The sequence below is a fragment of the Lethenteron reissneri genome, chromosome 54 (genome assembly GCF_015708825.2).
Source record: "Lethenteron reissneri isolate LAM-NWPU_2019-01 chromosome 54, ASM1570882v1, whole genome shotgun sequence".
Taxonomy (NCBI): domain Eukaryota; kingdom Metazoa; phylum Chordata; class Hyperoartia; order Petromyzontiformes; family Petromyzontidae; genus Lethenteron; species Lethenteron reissneri.
In genome coordinates this window covers 11164927-11185110 of record NC_083832.1, presented here as the reverse complement: position 1 = coordinate 11185110, position 20184 = coordinate 11164927, and the positions used below count along the sequence as shown (strand labels likewise).

Genomic DNA, 20184 nt, shown 5'->3' with positions numbered 1-20184 from the left:
ATGGGAGGGGGGGCGGTAGGGGGGAGGGAGGTTCAAACGACTGTCAGGATTTGTAGTGACGATTTGGGGGTCACGGTCTGGCCGATTGTCACTATTCACGGTCGATGAAGATTTTGGGTGGTGAACGGCAGTGGTTGTTGTTGTCGCGTGTGCGCAAGTGGGGAGCGTTCCGATTCCCGCTCACGGCCGGCATCAGTGGTGATTATCTGAACTGCTCCTTGGCCTTCCCGAGTGCCAGGCGCAGCGTACAAACCTTAGTTTTGGGGAAACAAAGGCGGCCGGGTGTGGTGCCGTCCACCCCTACCGCCATCGTGTGGCCGTGTCGGCCTTAACAGCCGCCTCGCCAACAGCGCTATCCCCCCGAGCAAGCAGCCCATGACAGGTCACGCTGAGGAGCTCTCGCCATTGTGCAGTGCGCGCGTGCGCACACGTCGCCCACCGTAGTACGTGAGGCTCTGCGCCAGCTGCAGGAAGGTGAGCGACACCGCCAGGTTGCACACCCAGTTGACGGTGGCCGACATGGAGTTGCCCGTGCTGCGCGCCCACAGCGGGTAGATCTCCGAGTTGACGGTCCACGGCGTGGAGCCCATGCCTAGCGCGTTCACACAAAGCGAGCAGCATAGCACCGCGGTTATCCCGCTTACGAGGATGGGTAGCGGCGCTTCGCAAGAGTTCCGAATGGATTTAGAACTCTCTGGGATAATCTCTCGATAAAAGCCCAAAGATCTAAGAAGCTCTTTTTAAAGGGCGATCCAGCCGGCAGACAACATAAAAGCTATCCGCAATTCCACATTTTTAAAACAAACAAACTCCACTACAGCAATTATGCCGTAAAACTACATTTACACTTACATGGAGAACACAACAAATACACGCCTCACGCTCTGTGACATTGCAGAACAAAAAGGCAAAAGAGTCTCACATTGTTTAAGTATGCATAATATTAGTATATTAACATTATTCGACTGTACATACTGTTATTCAGGAACAAAGATCGGGCGCGAACGCTCACCGGGGGCAAAGCACATGAGGTAGAGGATGAGTCCGAGCAGCGCGAGCCACGAGTAGGGCGTGGGGCAGTAGTTGTAGGCCCACGAGAGGCCCGCCCGCTGCGTTGCGTTCGTGCTGCTGCACCTGCAAGGCCGGCGCCGGCGGCCAAGAGGAACGATCGCGTCAACGACCCTCGTCGCCAACTGGCGGCGGCTGTCATCGTTCCGTCCCGGAGCGATCGTGGCGGAGGTGATGATTATAATGATGACGGATGGGCCGTTGAACCCTGACTCGGGTGTGCTGCACGAGCAGTTGTGGCCAGGACCACGCCCCGTCACCTTTGTCTGGTGAGTTCTGATGTTAACAGAACTGCAACGAGTAGTCGTTGAGGCTGAGTCGAACTAGGGGAGGCCCAGAAGTGGTGCAGATAATCGTCGCTGGTTGTTGCCAACTCTCTGCATTTTATCCGCCCAGTGCTACGCTCGTTCCTGTGAGCGTTGCTTCTCTACCCTCCATTGTTGTTGGAGGGCGACTGCCTCTAACTCCCCTGCAGCGTCCTTCACGAATCTCCTCCACAGAGGCTGATCTTGACACTGCTGGTACCAGTCGTCGGCAAGTCCACTCAGCTCCACATCCTTCTGTACCATATCAGCTCCATCTCTTCTCTATCCCTTGCCGCACCCATTTAGCCCCCTGCTTGGCCATGCACTCATTTGCAAACGCGTGCTCACATAAAAAGACAAAGATCCCCGTATAGCCTTAACAGACTGTTGGGTTAAGTGCTGTTAGGGAGCACATATCAAGTCTGGCACGGCACACGAGGGGGTGGATGGCCAACACCACTCCTGACCACCTTTGTCTCCCCAGCGGTGATGTTTACACACTGCACCAGGTACTCATTTGAGGCTGAATCGACCTAGGGGAGGCCAAGGACCGGTTCAGATAATCATCACTGGTGTTGGCCGTGAACGGGAATTGAATATATGGTTTTCCGGGTCTGTAGCGCAGTGCGCTCACCACTGTACTATCGCTCCCCACACACATGGGCACGCACATAGTGACACATGCGCTCACATACATTCGTGCGTGCGAGTTCCCACCTGCCCCAGGTGGCCTGGTCCGTGTTGTCGGGGTCGGCGGGGAGGCAGGAGGAGTTGTCCACGTGCGATCCGTTCATCCCGAAGCAGAAGCCACAGCGGGGGTCCAGCATGCACGTCTCACACACACTGCGCCCAACAGCACACACGGGCACAAAGACAAAGATCCCCTGTACAGCCATAATAGACTCTCGAGGCAAGTGCTGTTAACGAGCACCTATGGAGGCCAGATCAGCACACGAGAGGGAGGGTAGGTGGCCAGCACCACGCCTGACCGCTTTTGTCTCCCCAGTACTGATGTCTAGACACCGCACCATTTTTAATCCAAGTTAGTAGAGAGGCCCAGGTCTGGTTCAAATAATCGACACTATTACTGGTCGGACTCGGGTTTCTGGGTTCATAGCGCAGCGCGCTAACCACTTCCCTACTAGCGGTGAAGTCACCGCCGTGACCGTGCCAGGCCAGGTGCACTTTGAGGCTACGTGAAGTGCCGAAGGTTCGCTGACAGTCACGGGACAGACCCAGGTGCCATGGGTTGACTGAGATGACTGACAGATGCATCACCTGTGCCCCCTACGGTGCCGACTTGCTGCGTTTTAGCCGTACCACTCCCCACAAGCACATACGCAAACGGACACACGTGCGATGCTGTCACCTGTACGCCATGCATGAAGAGTTGGTGACTGCTGGGTCGTGGGGGTGCAGAATCACGGGGGGCGACGTCTGGGACGCAAGGAGGAAGGCGCAGCCCAGGAGGGCGAGGCTCAGCGTGGTGCCTGTGCAACGACAAAGACAAAGATCCCCCGTATAGCCTTAACAGACTGTTGGGGCAAGTGCTGTTAGCGAGCGCCTATGAAGGCCGGAACAGCGGACGAGGGTGTGGATGGCCAGCACCATGCCCGGTCGACTTTGTCTCCTCAGTGGAAATGTCATTTGAGGCCGAGTGGACCTAGAAAAGGCCCAGGACAGGTTCAGGCAATCGTCGCTGGTGTTGGCCGTGAGCGGGAATCCAACTCGGGTGGCCAGGTTCGTAGTGCAGCGCGCTACCCGCTACAGCGACGAACTCCGATTGCTGGTGGCTACACTGCACATGTCCTGTCATGCAGCACTGTGCACGCTGTGGTTGGTGGATCACACACACACACGTCCGTGAAACCTCCTCCCCACCCGTCGTCGTCGAGGTCGCCATCTCCTGGCTTTGCGGGGTATGACGGCGGTACAGCAAGTGGGTTAACGTCAATCTGCAAGAGGATTGAGTGTTACCCCCACCCCTCCCTCCCCCCCCCCCCCGTCCACCAACGCACGTGTGGGTTTTCTCCGAGTACTCCGGATAGTGAAAAATAAACATTAATAGGGGAGGTGGCCAATCAACATTCCAACGTAGGCCGACAGAGCTTGGACAATAGTCCCGCGCTGGTATCTGGCCCACTACCCGCCTCGCCTGCGTCTCCCCGAATGATTCTCCCTCGCCCTCTCTCTCCGAGAGCGAACGAATAAGCGGCGCAAATGAAAACAAAAGTTGCTTTTATTGAACAAAAACGTGAGCCCCGTCACAACCCGTCGCGCAAGTCTGGGAGTCAACAGTCGCGGAGAACCGTCCCGACGCGACGGAGCCGACGCGTCGCAAATTTAACGTCCGATGGGGGGGTTGGGAGGGGGGGGGGAGCCCGTGAGGACAATGGCACCTGCCATGCTGATGAGGCTGAGCTGCCTGCGACCCACGCGCTCCACCAGCCACACGCCCAGCCCCGAGAAGACGAAGTTGGTGAAGGCTGTGGCGGACGCCAGCCAGATGGCGGTGGAATCGTCCGCCACGCCGGCCATCTGCAGGATGGTGGCGCTGTAGTACCTGCTGGGGGCGGGCGGGCAGGCACGGACGTACACGCAGGCACACGCGTGCGCACGTAGACACGCGTACGGACAGATGCGCGCACATACAGGCAGATGCGCGCGCGCACACACGCACGGACACACACACACGCATGGACACAAACACACACAGACACACACACATATAAGTAATTTAGGATTTACACCGAACCCCCCAAACAACCCCGCACCTCCAATTAGCACGGTTGGCTATGTACGGTGCGGAAGAAGTTCAATATGCATACATTCACCTTCGCCGAGATATTCAATGAATCGTCACGATTTGGGGTTGGGATTCGATTCAAAGAGCATGCTATTTTGTCTTGTTCTCACCGTCCCATTTGTACTGTGGCGGGCGGGAGGCAGGTGTGAAACCGCGAGTGCACAGCCACAAAAAGACAAATATCCCCTGTACAGCATTTATAGGCTGTTGGGGCAAGTGCTGTTCGTGAGTAGCACCTATGAAGGACAGAACGGCACACGAGGGGATGGGTGGTCAGCAGCATGCCCGGCCGCCTTTGTCTCCCTAGTGACGATATTTACACATTACACGAGGTACTCATTTAAGGCCGAGTTAACCTAGGGGAGGCACAGGACTGGTTCAGCAACGGTTCAGATAATCGCCCCTGGAGTTGGTGGCCGAGAGCGGGAATCGAACTTGGGTCTCTGTCGGTTTCCTTGCACAACTCGCTAACCCACCTCCAGAGTGCGCATGCTTGCATGCGTGCGTCTACACAGACACGCACATACGTACAGACGATGGAATAAACCATCAACGTTACTTCTCATCTCGTGTTCACCGTCACCTCCGTACGTGCGCACGAGCGCACATCGCCAGCCTGAACCCGCGGCAATTCATCTCGGCTCGTGCGCCAGGGTACGGTGCACGGACACACGCCTCTGGCGGGCACAACGGAAATGACGATAACGCAATTCCTTTACCCATCGAATTCCGTATTGAGTATCGAGGCTGTTTTTTTCCGGAGCGTTCTGCTTCGGAATGTTTGGCCAATTTTGTTGTTGAAAGTTGAATACGGCAGGAAACCGTGGTACCTGGAGAAAACCCCGTGCATGAGAAGGGAGAAATGCTCAAACAACCCCATTTAACTGCATTGTCATCAAACGCAACTGACTGTGGAGTTTTCCAGATCTGTGCGATTCGTAAACCCGTGCCTTCCCAAGCGCAGGATTACAGGCGTGAGCCATCACACGTGCACACATGCATCCATACAAACGCATACATGCATGGACATGGGCGGGCACGCACGCACACCGCATGCAAGCACGCAGACACACGATCGAACACATGCACGCGCGCACGCATGCACAGTCACGCACTTGACCCACAAGAGTTCAATCACGTTGCTGCCATCCTCTCCCGGCGATGAGTTCTAGAATGAAAGAAAGGTGAACCCTGAAAAAAACCAATCAAATGCTGCGTCTGCTGCAAGAGAAGTCACACACGAAAGTAGCATTCTCCCCACAAGAAATCACACGTCTGGCTTCAAACAGCGACTTCAAAGCGGCAGCTATCATGTTACTCTGCATTCATGACATCTCTCCACCTTGCTCCCCACCTGCAGACAGCTGGAATTTAGAATACCTCAGAGCACTTGTCAGGAAGCTATGTGTCTGAAGGGTGAGATCATCTATAGACAGTAAATAAAGACCTTCATCTGTATGTCTCAAAACAGGTTATTTGAACACTTTATTTAGAATTTCCCTGTGAGCTAAGAAGCTCCTGAATCGGGTTTCATCAACAAAACAGAAAAACTGTCACATTAAAAACACGATGCTTGCAACAGGTCGCTTAAAAGTGATAAATAGAATAAATACAGAAATGAAAAAAGTCAAATGTTTTTAAAAATATATTACTTAATTAGAAATTAAATATTTAACTAAACTGACCATTAAGATTAGAGAAACATATTGCAAAAATAGTGCATCTAGAGTGAGGAATAAGATTCGATAAAATATTGCAAAACGAGGAATAGAAACGCCTTTGGAAAAATAGTTTCCTTGTGCAAACGACAAATTCGAAGTAGCACTAGTAACCATGACAATCACCATCATCTACTTGCTTCAGCAGTGGCAGATTGGCAGGAATGCACTTGTTGCTTTAAGATGATTGAGTGAAGGTTGCTGACTGCGAATCAAGTTTTGTGGTGATATTGCTCCAGAGACGAGGGGCGGCCACTGAGAATGCCCGATTACCAAAACCTGTTTTGTACCTAGGAACATTCAACAAAAACAATAATGAGCTCCCTCAGGTTAGGTCTGGCGTCAACAGATCCAACAAATACTCTGCCGAATTGGAACCAAGGACATTTCTAATAAGCAAAGCCTGGTGAATGATTCTGTGATCAAGGAGGGATGTTAGGCCAGTCTCTCTGTATAGGTCACAATGATGAGTTTTATCAAGGGCATCCAGAGCAAATCTAACAGTACTTCCCGACAAGCTAGAAAGCTGAAATATGATACATAGGTAGCTTTTAGGACACAAACAACAGAAAAAAACAGAAATTCCGAGAATTTTCATTTCAAGGCCCCCAAATCTCGATTTTAAGTGCCCCATAAACATGTTTGTGTGCGTCATTCACAAACCGTTCAAAATAAAATGTTGCGTTTTTTTTTTGATAAGAGCATTAAATGGCAAAAAAATTAAAGCGAAAACCATTGGTTCTACAGTATTTTTTATTGTTTGAGATATTTCGGATTCAAGCGGTTTTGAACTAAGAAATACGCATTTTATGATGTTCAAATCTGAATAATTCGAAAACGGTAAAGTTTGTAAGTTAATATATATGTTCTTTCTAATAAAAAAGAACGGAATCTTTAAACTAAGCGGTTTCCAATGGGTACCTCTTTAAATATAACTAAATTTTTTTTTTAGTTTTTAGTGTCTGATTGTAGATAAACATTGTAAAACATCATATCAGGTTAACTATTATATTCATGGAAAACGTATGCCTGCGAAGACAGGCTTTATGAACTAGTTGTATATATGTTGAACTTCTTTCGCACTGCACGTAGCCAACGGTGCTAATCATCCACTGCTGAGATCCGTGGGTAAAAACCCAGGTTTCAGACAAGTGTGATGAAACTAGTTCCTCGAGTAGGGAACTCTATCCCAGACGCGTGTTAATGTAATACTGTTTGAGATCACATTTGGGTTATTACTTCATTTGGCCAAATTCCAGCTCTGTGCATTTAATATTCGAGTTTGAGTAACAATTGACCACAACTCTTTGCAGTCCATTAACAGCTGTGCCTCCAGTGGGGATCAAGAGGTCCACTCAAGTGGAATCAGAAGTAGGTCTGTGAGATCTTTTTCCAGGGCCGCTTTTCTGACACAGGGTGGTGCGCTGCGCTTGCTGGCAGAATGTCCAAATGTACATTCTGCCAATTGCATAATCGGGATGGAATCGACGGAAGAAGAATAATCTGGGAATAACAGTTGCCAAGGTGACCGCAGCAGTGGCGACGCGTCGTGTAGTGGTGCACTGTGAACCTGGCGACCCGAGTTCAATTCCCAGCCACTGTCAACAAAGACCAGTGGCGAGCGACCTTGGAATACTAACCTGGGCCTATCGTTCAACCCAAGCCCACGCTGACCAGTGTGGCAAAATATGATCAAACAACCCAGCTCGCCAACAGGGCATTGGGAGGCCTTGATCCGGCAACAGACTGTCAAGGAGCTGTAAATTAGTAAAATTGTCCGGGCCTATGGGCACGAGTGTCTTTTTGCCACTTGCTCGGCTAATGAACTCCGATTTCAAAGGCAGCTCCTGCCCCATCAAACGAGCCACTTCCCCCACAGCTAAAACATTTATAACTGAACTTTCGTGATCTTTTTCCAAGGTGGCAATAAAATATTAAAGGTTTTTCTTGCATCTGCATGCCACACGGCCGATGTTATGAATAAATTTGGCACCGCGCATGTTTGCGCGTGCGTGTGTGTGTGTGCGCGTGTCCGTCCACCCATGGGCACCTGGCACCCGTAACCTCCTGCAAGCAAGAATTAAATACTTCACGTGGCCTCAGGGTGCACCTAGCCTGGCACAAGTGCCGTGGTGACGGCACCGCCAGTTAGTGAACGGCGGTTGTCGAGGTGTGTGAAAGTATGCGCACGCATTTGTGTGTGTGTGTGCGCATGAGTCGATGTGCATGTGTGCGTGCATGAATTGTTAAGGTAGTCTGTATTTAAAATAAGGGCCAAGGTAGCAACTCTGAAACATTCTTCGATTAGGCCAACATTTCACGGTTATGCATAATTCAAGAGCAAGAAACAATCTCAATCGTGAATTGTATTTTAATAAGAACCATCCTTGTGACTTTATATCTATTTACATAAGAGTGTAATTTAATATGTTCGCGTGTGTGAATGTGGGGAGCGGTAGTGTAGCGGTTAGTGCGCTGTGCTCCGAACCCCGTGACCTGAGTTCGATTCCCGCTCACGGCCAACACCAGCGACGAGTGCCTGAACCGGTCCTGGGCCTTTTCTAGGTCCACTCAGCCTCAAATGACATTTCCACTGGGGAGACAAAGGCGATCGGGCATGGTGCTGGCCACCCACACCCTCGTCCGCCGTTCCGGCCTTCATAGGCGCTCGCTAACAGCACTTGCCCCAACGGTCTGTTAAAGGCTATACTGGGGGATGTTTGTCTTTGAGTGCGATTTAATTTGCCAAAATAGAGGCACAAGCTGGCACAGCCAGGAGCACAGGTGATGCATCTGCCAGTGATCTCAGTCAGTCGACCCATGTATGTACATTGAACTTCTTTGACACCACGCGTAGCCAACCGTTTGTCCTGTGACTTCCTGCTAACTAGTTTTCACACCTCAAAATGGCCTCAAAGCGCACCTAGCCTGGCGCAAGCGCTGTGGTAATGTCACCATCACTTAGTGGTGAATGGAGGCTGTTGTTATTGCACATGTGCATGTATATGTGTCTGTCTTTGTATGTGTGCACGATGCAGTGTACGTGTGTGTGTGTGTGTGCGCACATGCGGCAAATGGTGAGTGAGTTTCAGGACAGGATCACCCCTAGGTCGGATCGGCATTAAATGAATACTCTACATGGCTTATAAACAGCAGCATGGGGAAGACAAAGGTGGCCGGGCACAGTGCCGGGTACACGACCACCCCTCTGGTGAATAGGTGATCGCGAACAGCACTTACCCATGCAATCTCGAAGGCTGAATTGAGGGATCTCTGTCATTATGAGTATACGTTCACAGTATATATTTTAACTGACACATAAATGTTATAATGTCTGCAAGGACCGTGACGGATAATCATTATCTGTCATTCGTAATGTCCGCTGGCCTCGCCGAGCGACGGCTCACGTGCGTGAATGTGCGTGTGTCTGTGCGTGTGTCTGTGCGTGTGTCTGTGCGTGTGTCTGTGCGTGTGTCTGTGCGTGTGTCTGTGCGTGTGTCTGTGCGTGTGTCTGTGCGTGTGTCTGTGCGTGTGTCTGTGCGTGTGTCTGTGCGTGTGTCTGTGCGTGTGTCTGTGCGTGTGTCTGTGCGTGTGTCTGTGCGTGTGTCTGTGCGTGTGTCTGTGCGTGTGTCTGTGCGTGTGTCTGTGCGTGTGTCTGTGCGTGTGTCCGTATGTAGAACCTCTGGTCGCACCGTACGTACCCAAGCCGTGAGATTCAGAGATGCCGTCATGGCTGAAGGGTGAGCGGTGGCGCAGTGATTAGCACAGTGCGCTGCGACTTAAAGATTCCCAGCAGCGGTGGCGAACATCTCAACTAATGCTGGGTCTCTGCGAGTTCGACCTCAGCCTCCAATGGGTACCAGGCGCAGCGTTTAAACACCAGCACTGGCGAGACAAAGGTGGCAAGCGTGCGGTGCCGACTACCCCCACCTCATTGGTGCGCTGTACTGGCCTTCATAGGTGCTCGCTAACAGCACTTGCCCCAACAGTCTGTTAAGGCTATACGGGAGATATTTGTCTTTGTCTTTGTGTGTGTGTGTGGGGGGTGGTGGCACAGCAGTTAGCGCACTGCGCTACAAACCCGGTGACCCGAAGTGGATTCCCACTCGCAATCAATAACGGTGCCGAATATTTGAACCGGTTCTGGGCCTCTGTCCGGTCGACTCAGCCTCAAATGAGTACCTGGCGTGGTGCTGGCCACCTACGCCCTTGTGCGCCGTGCCAGCCTAACAGCACTTGCTCCAACAGTCCATTAAGACTATACGGGGGGCAATCTTTGTCTTTGCGTGCACGTGTTGGTGCGTACGTACATCACTGTGTTGATGCCGGCTAGCTGCTGGAACATCTGCAAACCGCAGCCAACGACGAGTGCTCGTCGCGTAGGAGGGTGCTTTATCATCTTCCACAGCACCCAGCCTTCGAGCGCACGCACACACACGGAGCACGGGGCACATGGAGAGGCGAGGTCAAGCCGATGAATGGGCAGGTCTGGCTATGAATAGCTCCGCCTGTGCAAATGCCCCGGAGCGCGTCCCATCTCGTCAGATCTCAGCGGCAGCTAAGCAAGGGTCGGAGTCTGGACGGGCGACCGCCGTGTGTTCGAAAGCAGGCGGTCCGGCCTGCTGCAGCAAAGTCGAGATTTGAAGCTTTCGTGACTGCAATGATTCATACTCTTGTTTTTTTCGGTAAAGTCACGTAGGAAAAAATTCTAATAAAATAAAATAATAAATGAAAAAATAACTCAATTAAATCACGACGTTTCAGAGGCAACACAAGTCTCCGTCTTCAGATGGGACCGTCACAGCAAATTTTTTTTTACGTGACTTTCTCGAAAAAACCTAAGAGTATGCTGCAGCAAAGTCGAGCACATGGACATCTCCTAACTTCAACACACGCCTTGTAGCAGTGAGTCTTTGAGCTGCAGTGAAACAATGGTCATGCCGATTAGATGTACTGGTGTCTGATATGTCTGTTGTTTACACTTTCAACAAATTAAAAACAAAAAATCCCCTGTACTACGCTCCCCGGCATTCATCGAGCACAGCGCCGACCAGCGGGACGAAGTAAGGCCCCTCATCAAGCAGTGGATTGGCAGAAGGGGCCGTAACGCGTACGAGATTGTTCAGAGCTCTAGACAAAGTGCCGTAAGTCAAGGTCAAGAGGTCACCACGCCCCGAGCCGTGTGAGGTCACCACGCCCCGAGCCGTGTGAGGTCGCCACGCCCCGTCGTCGCTTGTTTTCTTCCGTTAGGTGCCAACGCTGTGACGCAGTCGACTACTTGACTTCCCAGGCTCTGCTGATTATTATTCTTATTACCCATCTTAGATTTCTCTCCTTCATTAATTCATGAATCAATGATGGAGAGATCAAGTAAAACAAATTCTGTTTATCCAGATGAGCTCAAGACACCAAGAAAGTCTCATTTGCAAGTGTGACCTGAATAGATTAATGAATGAGTGAATTGTTGAATATGAGAATTATTACATTTTTGTTTAACGAAAATGTATATTAATCAGCATATTGATTAATAGATGAGTGAATAGATGCACAGACAAATTAATGAGTGAAATTATTTATGAACATGTCAAAAGACGAATGAGTGAGCAGATGAGTGAATACATGATCGAATGAGTTAACAAACTGGGAGATCCTCGCCTCACCTTTTCGCGAGTGGGGCTGGTGCGACGTCGCGTCTCCCTCCCTGCTGCCATCGTCCTCCTCCTCAGCGGTGATGCTCGCCTGGATCATCATCGTCGTCATCATGATCATCGTCGTCATCATCGTCGTCATCATCGTCGTCATCGTCGTCATCATCGTCGTCATCATCGTCATCATCGTCGTCGTCGTCGTCATCGTCGTCATCATGATCGTCATCATGATCGTCATCATCGTCGTCATCATCTTCGTCATCATCGTCGTCATCATGATCGCCGTCATCGCAGTCGTCATCATGATTGCCGTCATCGCAGTCATCATCATCGTTGTCATCATAACCACAGTTACTGCGCTCGTGACAACGCTCCTGGGAGCATAATGTCACACGGCTTTACTCGGAGGATCGTTCCGATGCAACTCCGATTCCTTGTAGATTTCTTTTGGTTCTGCCGTGAAGTGATCTGGCCAATTTTTTTAATCAAATAACACTCCACCACCCGATAGCCAAAACAACTAACATCACCGTCACGTGTACAAGCGATTGATGCACCACTTGTATAAACAATCGTCATTCACTAACTGAAAACATATTCATATATAGAGGATTGCAGAGCTTGGGCAATTGTTGGTGATGCCGGCTCACTGCCTGGTAGCTGCCTTCCAGTTTGTCTGTTGGGTCGTCGGCGATTGTGAGATCAAATTATGCATGAATGATGACGTGATATAACATTATTAAAATGACTATAATTAATTGTTTCAACTCACCGCAAAGCTGAAGATAAATTTACAGGGGCTCATCTAGTTATGAACATTCCACTTAGCAACTTTCAGAGATATGAACGAACCTGTCCGTATGTCCAGTTGCCTGTTCAGACCAAGTTTTTCAAGAGAGTAGAGAGGAAACTAGGAGCACCAGAGAATTAGCATCTACATCTGCAGAACATAAAGAACCAGTGGAATCTACATCTACAGGTGATTATACAACTTTTAAAGCCATTCCCCGTGTTTAGTGAACATGCCGTAAAACACGTTTGGAATCGACAAGAGTAACATCGACTTACGAACAGACCTCTGGAAGTTTAATAAGTTGGCTTTCGCGACCAATATTATCCATAAGAGGTTATACCCCCCCCCCCCCCGGTAGTGGGTTTAACGACACATTTATATTCACATGATCTAACCCAAAAAAACCTCTATTATGGATAATATTGGTCACGAAAGCCCACGTGTGGGTTAGATCGCGGAAATATAAATGTGTTGTTAAAGCCGCCGAGTAACCCTAAAAAACTTATATTTTGGAGAACTCTGGAAAATAACTCGTTCATAAGTAGAGGAGTCCCTATATTGTCATATTGCTCTAAGATTAGTGGTCATCTTGGTGGAGCCGCCCCACTCACCACCACCACCCAAACCAGCCCAACCCCGTGTCTGGGGGAAGAGGCGGGACCTATTCAGAGAGAGGCGGGGCATGAAGGAGGAGGGGCGGGTCCTCAAAAGGAAAGGTGCGGGGCTGAAAGAGGAAGTAAAGATGAGACCCGATCACATGATCAGGAAGGGGTGGAGCCTAAGGAGGAAAGGGGGGTGGGGGTGGCATAAAGAGGAAGGGCACAGGGGCCTATGGAGGTTGAAATTGTTCATTGCAGGTAATAAAAGCGTAGAATTAATCTGTTCCACGAAAACTACTGTTCACCAAAATAACTGTTAATCGAATATGGGAATTACACGTTATAAAAGCATTAATTCGTTACAACATAAACGTTACCTTTCATTCTAGATTTGAAGCTTTCGTGACTGCAAGGATTCATACTCTTAGGTTTTTTCGGTAAAGTCACGTAGGTAAAAAAGAAATAATAAAAATAAATAATAGAAATAATAATAGAAATAAAATTATAAATCATGACGTTTCGGAGGCAACACAAGTCTCCGTCATCAGTAAATCTAGCTGTGACGGTCCCACCTGATGACGGAAGACTTGTTTCTATTATTTTTATTTATTTATTTTTTTACCTACATGACTTTACCGAAAAAACCTAAGAGTATGTTACCTTTCATCAACGTCAATTGAAACCATGGGGGTCCTCTATGGGAGGCAAAGCGGTAACAGAAAAGCCGTTAACTGATGTCACCGTTAAACGGAGGGGGGGAGGGGGGGGGGGAGGTTGCGCTTTACCGCACAACAGTTACCCGGAGGAGCCAGCGGGGCCGCAACCGACCTGGATGCGGTCGAACTCCTCGTCGATGTTCTGCGTGCCGCGCATGCGGCAGAGGACGCGGCGCGCGTGCTGCGTGTGGCCGCTGCGCGCCAGCCAGCGGGGCGACTCGGGCAGGAAGAGGAATCCCACAAACTGGACGACGGCCGGCACGCCCGCCAAGCCCAGCATGTACCTGCCGGCGGCAGGGGTGGGGTGGGGGGCACGAGCGAAATTTTTAAAGGGGATAAAGGTCTTCCCGTCTCTACCCCCCCCCTCCGCCAAAATCACCCGCACGGTGATAGAAATTGTAGCGGCACTTTCAAGGGGAGGGAGCGAAGGCTGCGGCGAGGATACCGTGCAGGAGGAATGTCGGCGCCACATTGCACACGAGCACACAACGTAATACTCTTACCTCGCAGAAAACATGCCTTGCTAACACTAAACACACCAATGCACGACACGTAACAAATGTGCCCACGGCTCATATCCACGAGCGACACGGCATAGGGAGGCCTTCTTCCAGCAGCGAATTCACAAAGGGCCGCACGATATTATTATTAATATTACCCTTGAATAGGGCTACGATTTAGGTCAGGGTAATTTTTGTGTGAAATACAGTCGACAGCCGAGCTGCGAAAAAACAAACAATAATTCGAGCAAGGTCAAGGAATACCAATGTGGTGGTGACCGTTGTGAGTTATTGTTTTAAATATAAGCAATGTAAACTATGACAACGATTATTCATGGCATGCACGGATGAAAGTTAAATACTCCCTGTGCTCAACAGCAGCGCCAGGGGCACGGTGCCAACAAAACCCGAAATGGAAACGCGGAGCGGCAAATAGCGGTGGCAATTTTTTTGTTCCAATCAATCGGCGCCTGGACATTTTTTTCCCTTCCTGCCGGCGAGAAAATCACTCGCCGCTTTGAGACGGACAATCGCCATCGCTAAACCCTAACAGCCACCCCCACGGGACACCACCACCACCACCACCCACCACCACATCTGATGTATGTTTTTCCCCCCCCACCCCTCCGTCTTCCTTCTCCCCGTGTCATTTATCAGTTTGTGGCAGGCATGGACAGGTGGTATTAGGCACCGGTTGGGAGGATGTATTGGGGGGGGGGCGGCAGTGGGAGAGCGAGCGAGCAAGGGGGGATGTAATTGGAAGGTTTGGTGGCAGAGACGTTCCAGGGCAGGCAAGGCGGGGGGGCGGGGGGGCGGGGGGGCGGGGGCAAAGAGCAAGCACGAGAGGAGGAGGCTGCCTGCCGAAAATTCTCGCCGACAGCCAATTACGGCGCGACCCCTCGCGAATTCGGTTCGTGACCTCTCACCTCAAATCCGCCCACCTAATCCTGTCCCCGTCCACCCCGCCGACAATGACACCAGACGCAATATGGTGCAGCGGTGATACGGTTTTTGCCCCAAGGAGACGGAATAGAATGGTTGTTGTGTATGTGTACGAGACCTGGCCGATGCCTGCAGGTCATTCGTATTCTATTCCCACCATACGACCCCCTTGGATCATTCAGAACCAGAATATTTATACTGGAGGAATGCAATGAGCTCTTTTTCACAGATGTCCAGCTGCGGTAGGTCAGAACGTTACAACAAACGATGAAAAAACGGGACACGAATGCAAAGCAGAGGAAAGGTAAAATAAATGACTTAAAAATATATATAAATAAAACTCAACAATTTTTTATCTTTACAGGTAAGGCCCACTGAGCTATTAACTTGTAGATAATATCTAACATCTAGACACACTTGTCATGCAGGAACCACGGCCCTTCTCTCTAAGGGGCGACTCCCGTGTTAAAATATCGAATCCGTTGCCCGGAGACTCAGGCAGGGATTCTGTCACGTGCGAGAATTTGTGCAAGAGAATTAATGAGATTCTATTCAGATTCTATTGAGATTCTATTGAGATTCTATTGAGATTCTATCGCGAACGCGGCTCAGCAGAGCTTGGGCGAGTTGAGACATCGTGAAAAGTGCCTAAATAAAAGCAAGTAATTTTGTTTTTATTGCGATTCGTTTATAGTTGGTTGCATCCAGCCACCTCCGATTAGCACGAGTGTCTATGTACGATGCGAAAGAAGTTCAACGCACATACAACATGGTGACGATTCAGGCCAATGTAGCATCACCAATGAAATGCATTGCCGATGGCTAGCCCACAGAATCGGACCGATTCCTATCCCGATTGCAGCGTGGTGTCATTCAGGCGAGAAGCGAGGAACGATGGGGCCCGGTCTGCGTCGTGGAATCACCATAGAAAAGTGTGGCTGGTTGGAATCAAGACTCAATACCAGCGTCAATTCCACAGGCCCTCCTCTTTCTTGATTGGACGTTTCGACGATTCTGCCAATTCTACCATTCCGCTACGAGCCAAGAGACCCGAGTTCGATTCCCTGTAACAGTCAACGTCTGTGGCAAATATCTGAACTGGTGCTGGGCCTCCCCTGGGTCAACTCGGCCTCAAACGAGTGCCTGCTGCATTGTGTGAACTGGAGCCCTGAGGGGACAAAGGCGGCCGGGCGTGGTCATGGCCACACCACCCCCTTGTGTAACACGTCAGCCTTAATAGGTCGCTCGCTAACAGCACTCGAAAGACAACGCGCGGCGTCAGGCATATTTCTGCGTTGTTCAACCTTCAATTCGTTTTCTCGCCGCAAGCGAGCGACCCTCGACTCTGGAAGGCAGATGCAACGAGGCCGAGTGGCGGCCTGAATGGGTGCTTGCCAACAACACTCGCCTTTGTTGTCCTTCCCCCGCAACCTCCGATTGGCCGCGGTTCGTGACATATGATGCGTGTGAAAGAAGTTCAACGTACATACAATACGTACGGACAGCCTTTGGGGCTCAAAGGATAACACACTCGTGACGTGTGTCAGAATGGCGCGTATCAGAATGCGCGTACGCGCGCATCAGTGAGCATGCATTTCAAGTCGGGCGCGGTAGTGTAGCGATTAAGCGCGTGGCCCTATGAACCCGCCGACCCCAATACAATTCTCGCTCACAGCTAACGCCAGCGACGGCTATCTCGACCGCTCCTAAGCCTTGACCCAGCCTCAGATGAGTACCTGGTGCGGTGGGTGTGTAGTAAACATCAAGGTGGCTGGGTGTGGTGCTGGCCGCCCATCCCTTTGTGTGCCGTGCCGGCCTTCATAGGTGCTCGCTAAAAGCACTTGCCTCAACTGTCTGTTAAGTCTATACGGGGGATCTTTGTCTTTGTCATTGGTGAGTGGTGGCGCAGTGGTTAGCGCACTGCGCTGCGCATCTGAGTAAGAGAGCACCTTCATACGTGCTCGCGAACAGCAATTGCCCCAATTGTCTGTTTCGGTCAGTGGTTCTTAATCTGGGGTGCATCACGCATCTTCTGGGAGGTGCGAGATGCCCTTTCTGGGGGTGCGAGACACGGCCCGATTTTTGTTCTAAGGTAAATCATGGAAAACTCAAATTAAGCACGGGCACGTAAGTGCAACTGCTTTGTTTAATCAAACCCCGTGTGTTAATTAAGTGTAAAAAATGATTTACGATTTGAGAACCAAAGGGGTGCAAGGCTGCAGTAAAGATGAAGAAGCACTGGTGATGGCTCTACGGGGGATCTTTGACTTTGTGCGTTTCAAACCTTCGTCAACTTGCATAGTAATAGCTGAAAAGTTACGTAACCGACACCGGCCAGGATGGATTTTAGCAGGGGTGCTCATTTTCCCCCTAATGTAGTCTGCATTAGCAATTCAAGTGTTATAACAACAAAACAAAAAAACACATGGCCTGGGAGGATAACGCTACGGATTTGGCGAGTGGAGTCGGAGTCCGATGACGCACTCGCAGTGACGCTCCCAGACGAGCGGTGAATGAATTCGACTTTTTAGTATTCGGAGATGGACGGCTCAGAAAAGCAAATTAGTGGATTTTTGTTTTATTTTTTTGCATGCTCAAGCGATTTAGCAAATGGTGCGGAACCTGTCAACTTCGCTACGCTAAGAGAACCCCGGTTAAACTATGGGCGGCCGAAAACTGGACTTGAACCGCGATGGAGCCTCTCTTTCTCTACAGGATGGTTTGGCTGACTCTCACACGCCAAGTAGACGTCGTGGACGAGGTGGGAGTCCCCAAATGAGTAGCGGTGATGTTTACACATTGCACCAGGTACTCATTTGAGGCTGAGTCGACCTAGGGGAGGCCCAGGGCCGGTTCAGATAATCGTCACTGGTGTTCGCCGTGAGCGGGAATCGAACCCGGGTCGCCAGGTTCGTAGCGCAGCACGCTAACCGCTACACTACCGCTACCCACACACGCACGCGCACACATACGCGTGCGCGCACACTCCACTCAGAGCTGAGATGTTTCAAAGCGGAAAAAAATACCCCCACCTTTAATGTGCGGCCCGTACTTAACGAGAGATCCCCGTGCCAGATTGCAATGCTACACGTTAGGGGGCTTCAATTACTCACATTGATCTTCCCGGCGGACGTAATTAACAGGTCGTCTCCCAAATCACGGCCAGAAGCCGACAGTGTGCACTCTCTTGCAGCAGAGGTTAAGAGCGGAGAAATAAATGAAAAGGAGACATCCCAAAGACTCTTCTTGCCGGAGCCATCCTCGCCACGATCCTCATTCTCCCCGTCGTGTCGGCACTCCCCCGGCAGACATCGGCGATGCGATCGCCGCGGCACGGTTACCGTCGCACGGCCCCGTCAGACGGAGGCCGGAGGAACAGAGTCATCAGAATCAGAATCTTGATTTCGACTGCAGGAGGAATCAGCTGAGCTATAAAGCTCTTCTTCACAGGTGTCCAGTCATGGGTGGGTCAGCAGCCCATGCTGGCCCTGCAGCGTACAAGCGTATTGACAATAGAGCCTGCATGCGGTGTGAGGGGACTGGTGGCCACGGGAGGTAATGACAGGGGAGTCAGTTGTGAGTGTGAAGGGACTGGTGGCCACGGGGGGTAATGACAGGGGTATCAGTTGTGAGTGTGAAGGGACTTGTGGCTACAGGATGTAATGACAGGGGAGTGAGCTGTGTGTGTGAAGGGACTGGTGGCTACGGGAATGATGGAGAAGGGAGCGTGGTCAGGCAATGGTGGAGTCTGCCGGTGGAGCGAGCATCCAGAGTCAGCGAGAATGATGGAGAAGGGAGGCGTGGCCTCGTGTCGGTATGTAAGGGGGAGATGCGCGGGAGACTCGGGGCTGTTGCGGTGGGGGTCTCCGCCTGATGTCAAGTGAACGCGTCTTCAATAAAGTGCCATCGCAAGAGAAGCTGCGTCAAGTCGTCATTACACAAGTCAATCGAGCCGGACCATTGAAGACTCAGAGATTGAGTTCAGGAACCAAAAAGTGGAATCAAATTTTAATACGATGATTTTAGTTTTCTCCGTCAGGTGCAGTTATTTTATTTACGAGAACACAGTTGCTGAGAAACAGGCCCAAAGGCTGAAAACGTCAAGCATCAGCAACAAACGACACTGGTAAAAAAAAAAGTTGTAATCGATGTGTAAACGTGTTTCTCGAATTGAGAAAGGTTATTGTTTGGGGGGGGGGGCACGTCATTTTGTCAATTTCTGCACTTAAGTTGTTTGGGTGTTCCATCTGTGGGGGTTTTTTCTTTGATGTAAAATAGAATAGGTGGAGAGCATTTTTAGATGCAATGAAGACCGCTTATGTTGTGATTGAAACGTTGTGGGTTTTTGCTTTTATTATTGTAAACAAAAATTTAAGAAAATTTGTAATTAACTATTTTTTTATTTTAATTTTTTAAAACATTTATTGTGGGTTTTTTGTTGCTTTTATTATTTGAAATGGATTATTTTAATTACATTTTTAGTATTTAAATTTAGAATTTTTTTATTTTTAGATTTTTTGTTTTCTATCTACGTGACTTTACCAAAAGAACCAAGAATATACGATTAACATGATATTCAATTAAACGATTATTAATACCATTGCCTGGATTTAAATGAGGAAGAGCACTGTTAAAATGTCCACTGTCGTCTCACGATCTCTGGAGGTGGTCGGATGTTCTCAGAGGTCAAGAGCACCGAGCTGGCGACGCTGAGACCCTGGGTTTGAATACAGGCATCTCATTACAATTCTGAAATCAATTTGGCTGAATTCAAATTTTACGGTTGACCCAGAACATTGCCATGACCCAGAACACTTCTCTGAGTGGCAGGGCGAGTGGGTAAGTACTGCCCTCTGCTGTCTGGAACAGAGGGCACCTGAACGGGATATCAAATGTCGCTCTATGACATCCACTTCCACGGGCCGTCCTCTAAATACTGAGGGCTGTGGCTGCACTGCCCCACGACGTGACGCCCAGTCACAGCATCGGGATACATTCTCGCGAGCTGTGATATTTTAGGATCATGAGGATGCATAAAAGTCTCCCATTTCAACCAAACATGGAGCTGCTATCATCTCTATTGTGCGTC

At 50.1% G+C, this 20184-nt stretch overlaps 1 protein-coding gene across 3 annotated transcripts in view; it reads right to left on the bottom strand.

Moving 5' to 3' along the window:
• The window catches only part of SLC2A13 (solute carrier family 2 member 13), a 43026-nt gene that overhangs the window by 9447 nt on the left and 13395 nt on the right, over positions 1-20184 (bottom strand). For all 3 annotated transcript variants that reach the window (XM_061574085.1, XM_061574087.1, XM_061574086.1), the window contains exons 4-11: positions 13766-13937; positions 11558-11636; positions 10208-10313; positions 3773-3936; positions 2743-2863; positions 2091-2216; positions 1013-1134; positions 440-592 (exon numbers count right to left, since the gene is read on the bottom strand). In XM_061574085.1, coding sequence (XP_061430069.1) covers positions 440-592; positions 1013-1134; positions 2091-2216; positions 2743-2863; positions 3773-3936; positions 10208-10313; positions 11558-11636; positions 13766-13937 — 1043 coding nt within the window. The remainder of the gene's footprint in view (positions 1-439; positions 593-1012; positions 1135-2090; positions 2217-2742; positions 2864-3772; positions 3937-10207; positions 10314-11557; positions 11637-13765; positions 13938-20184) is intronic.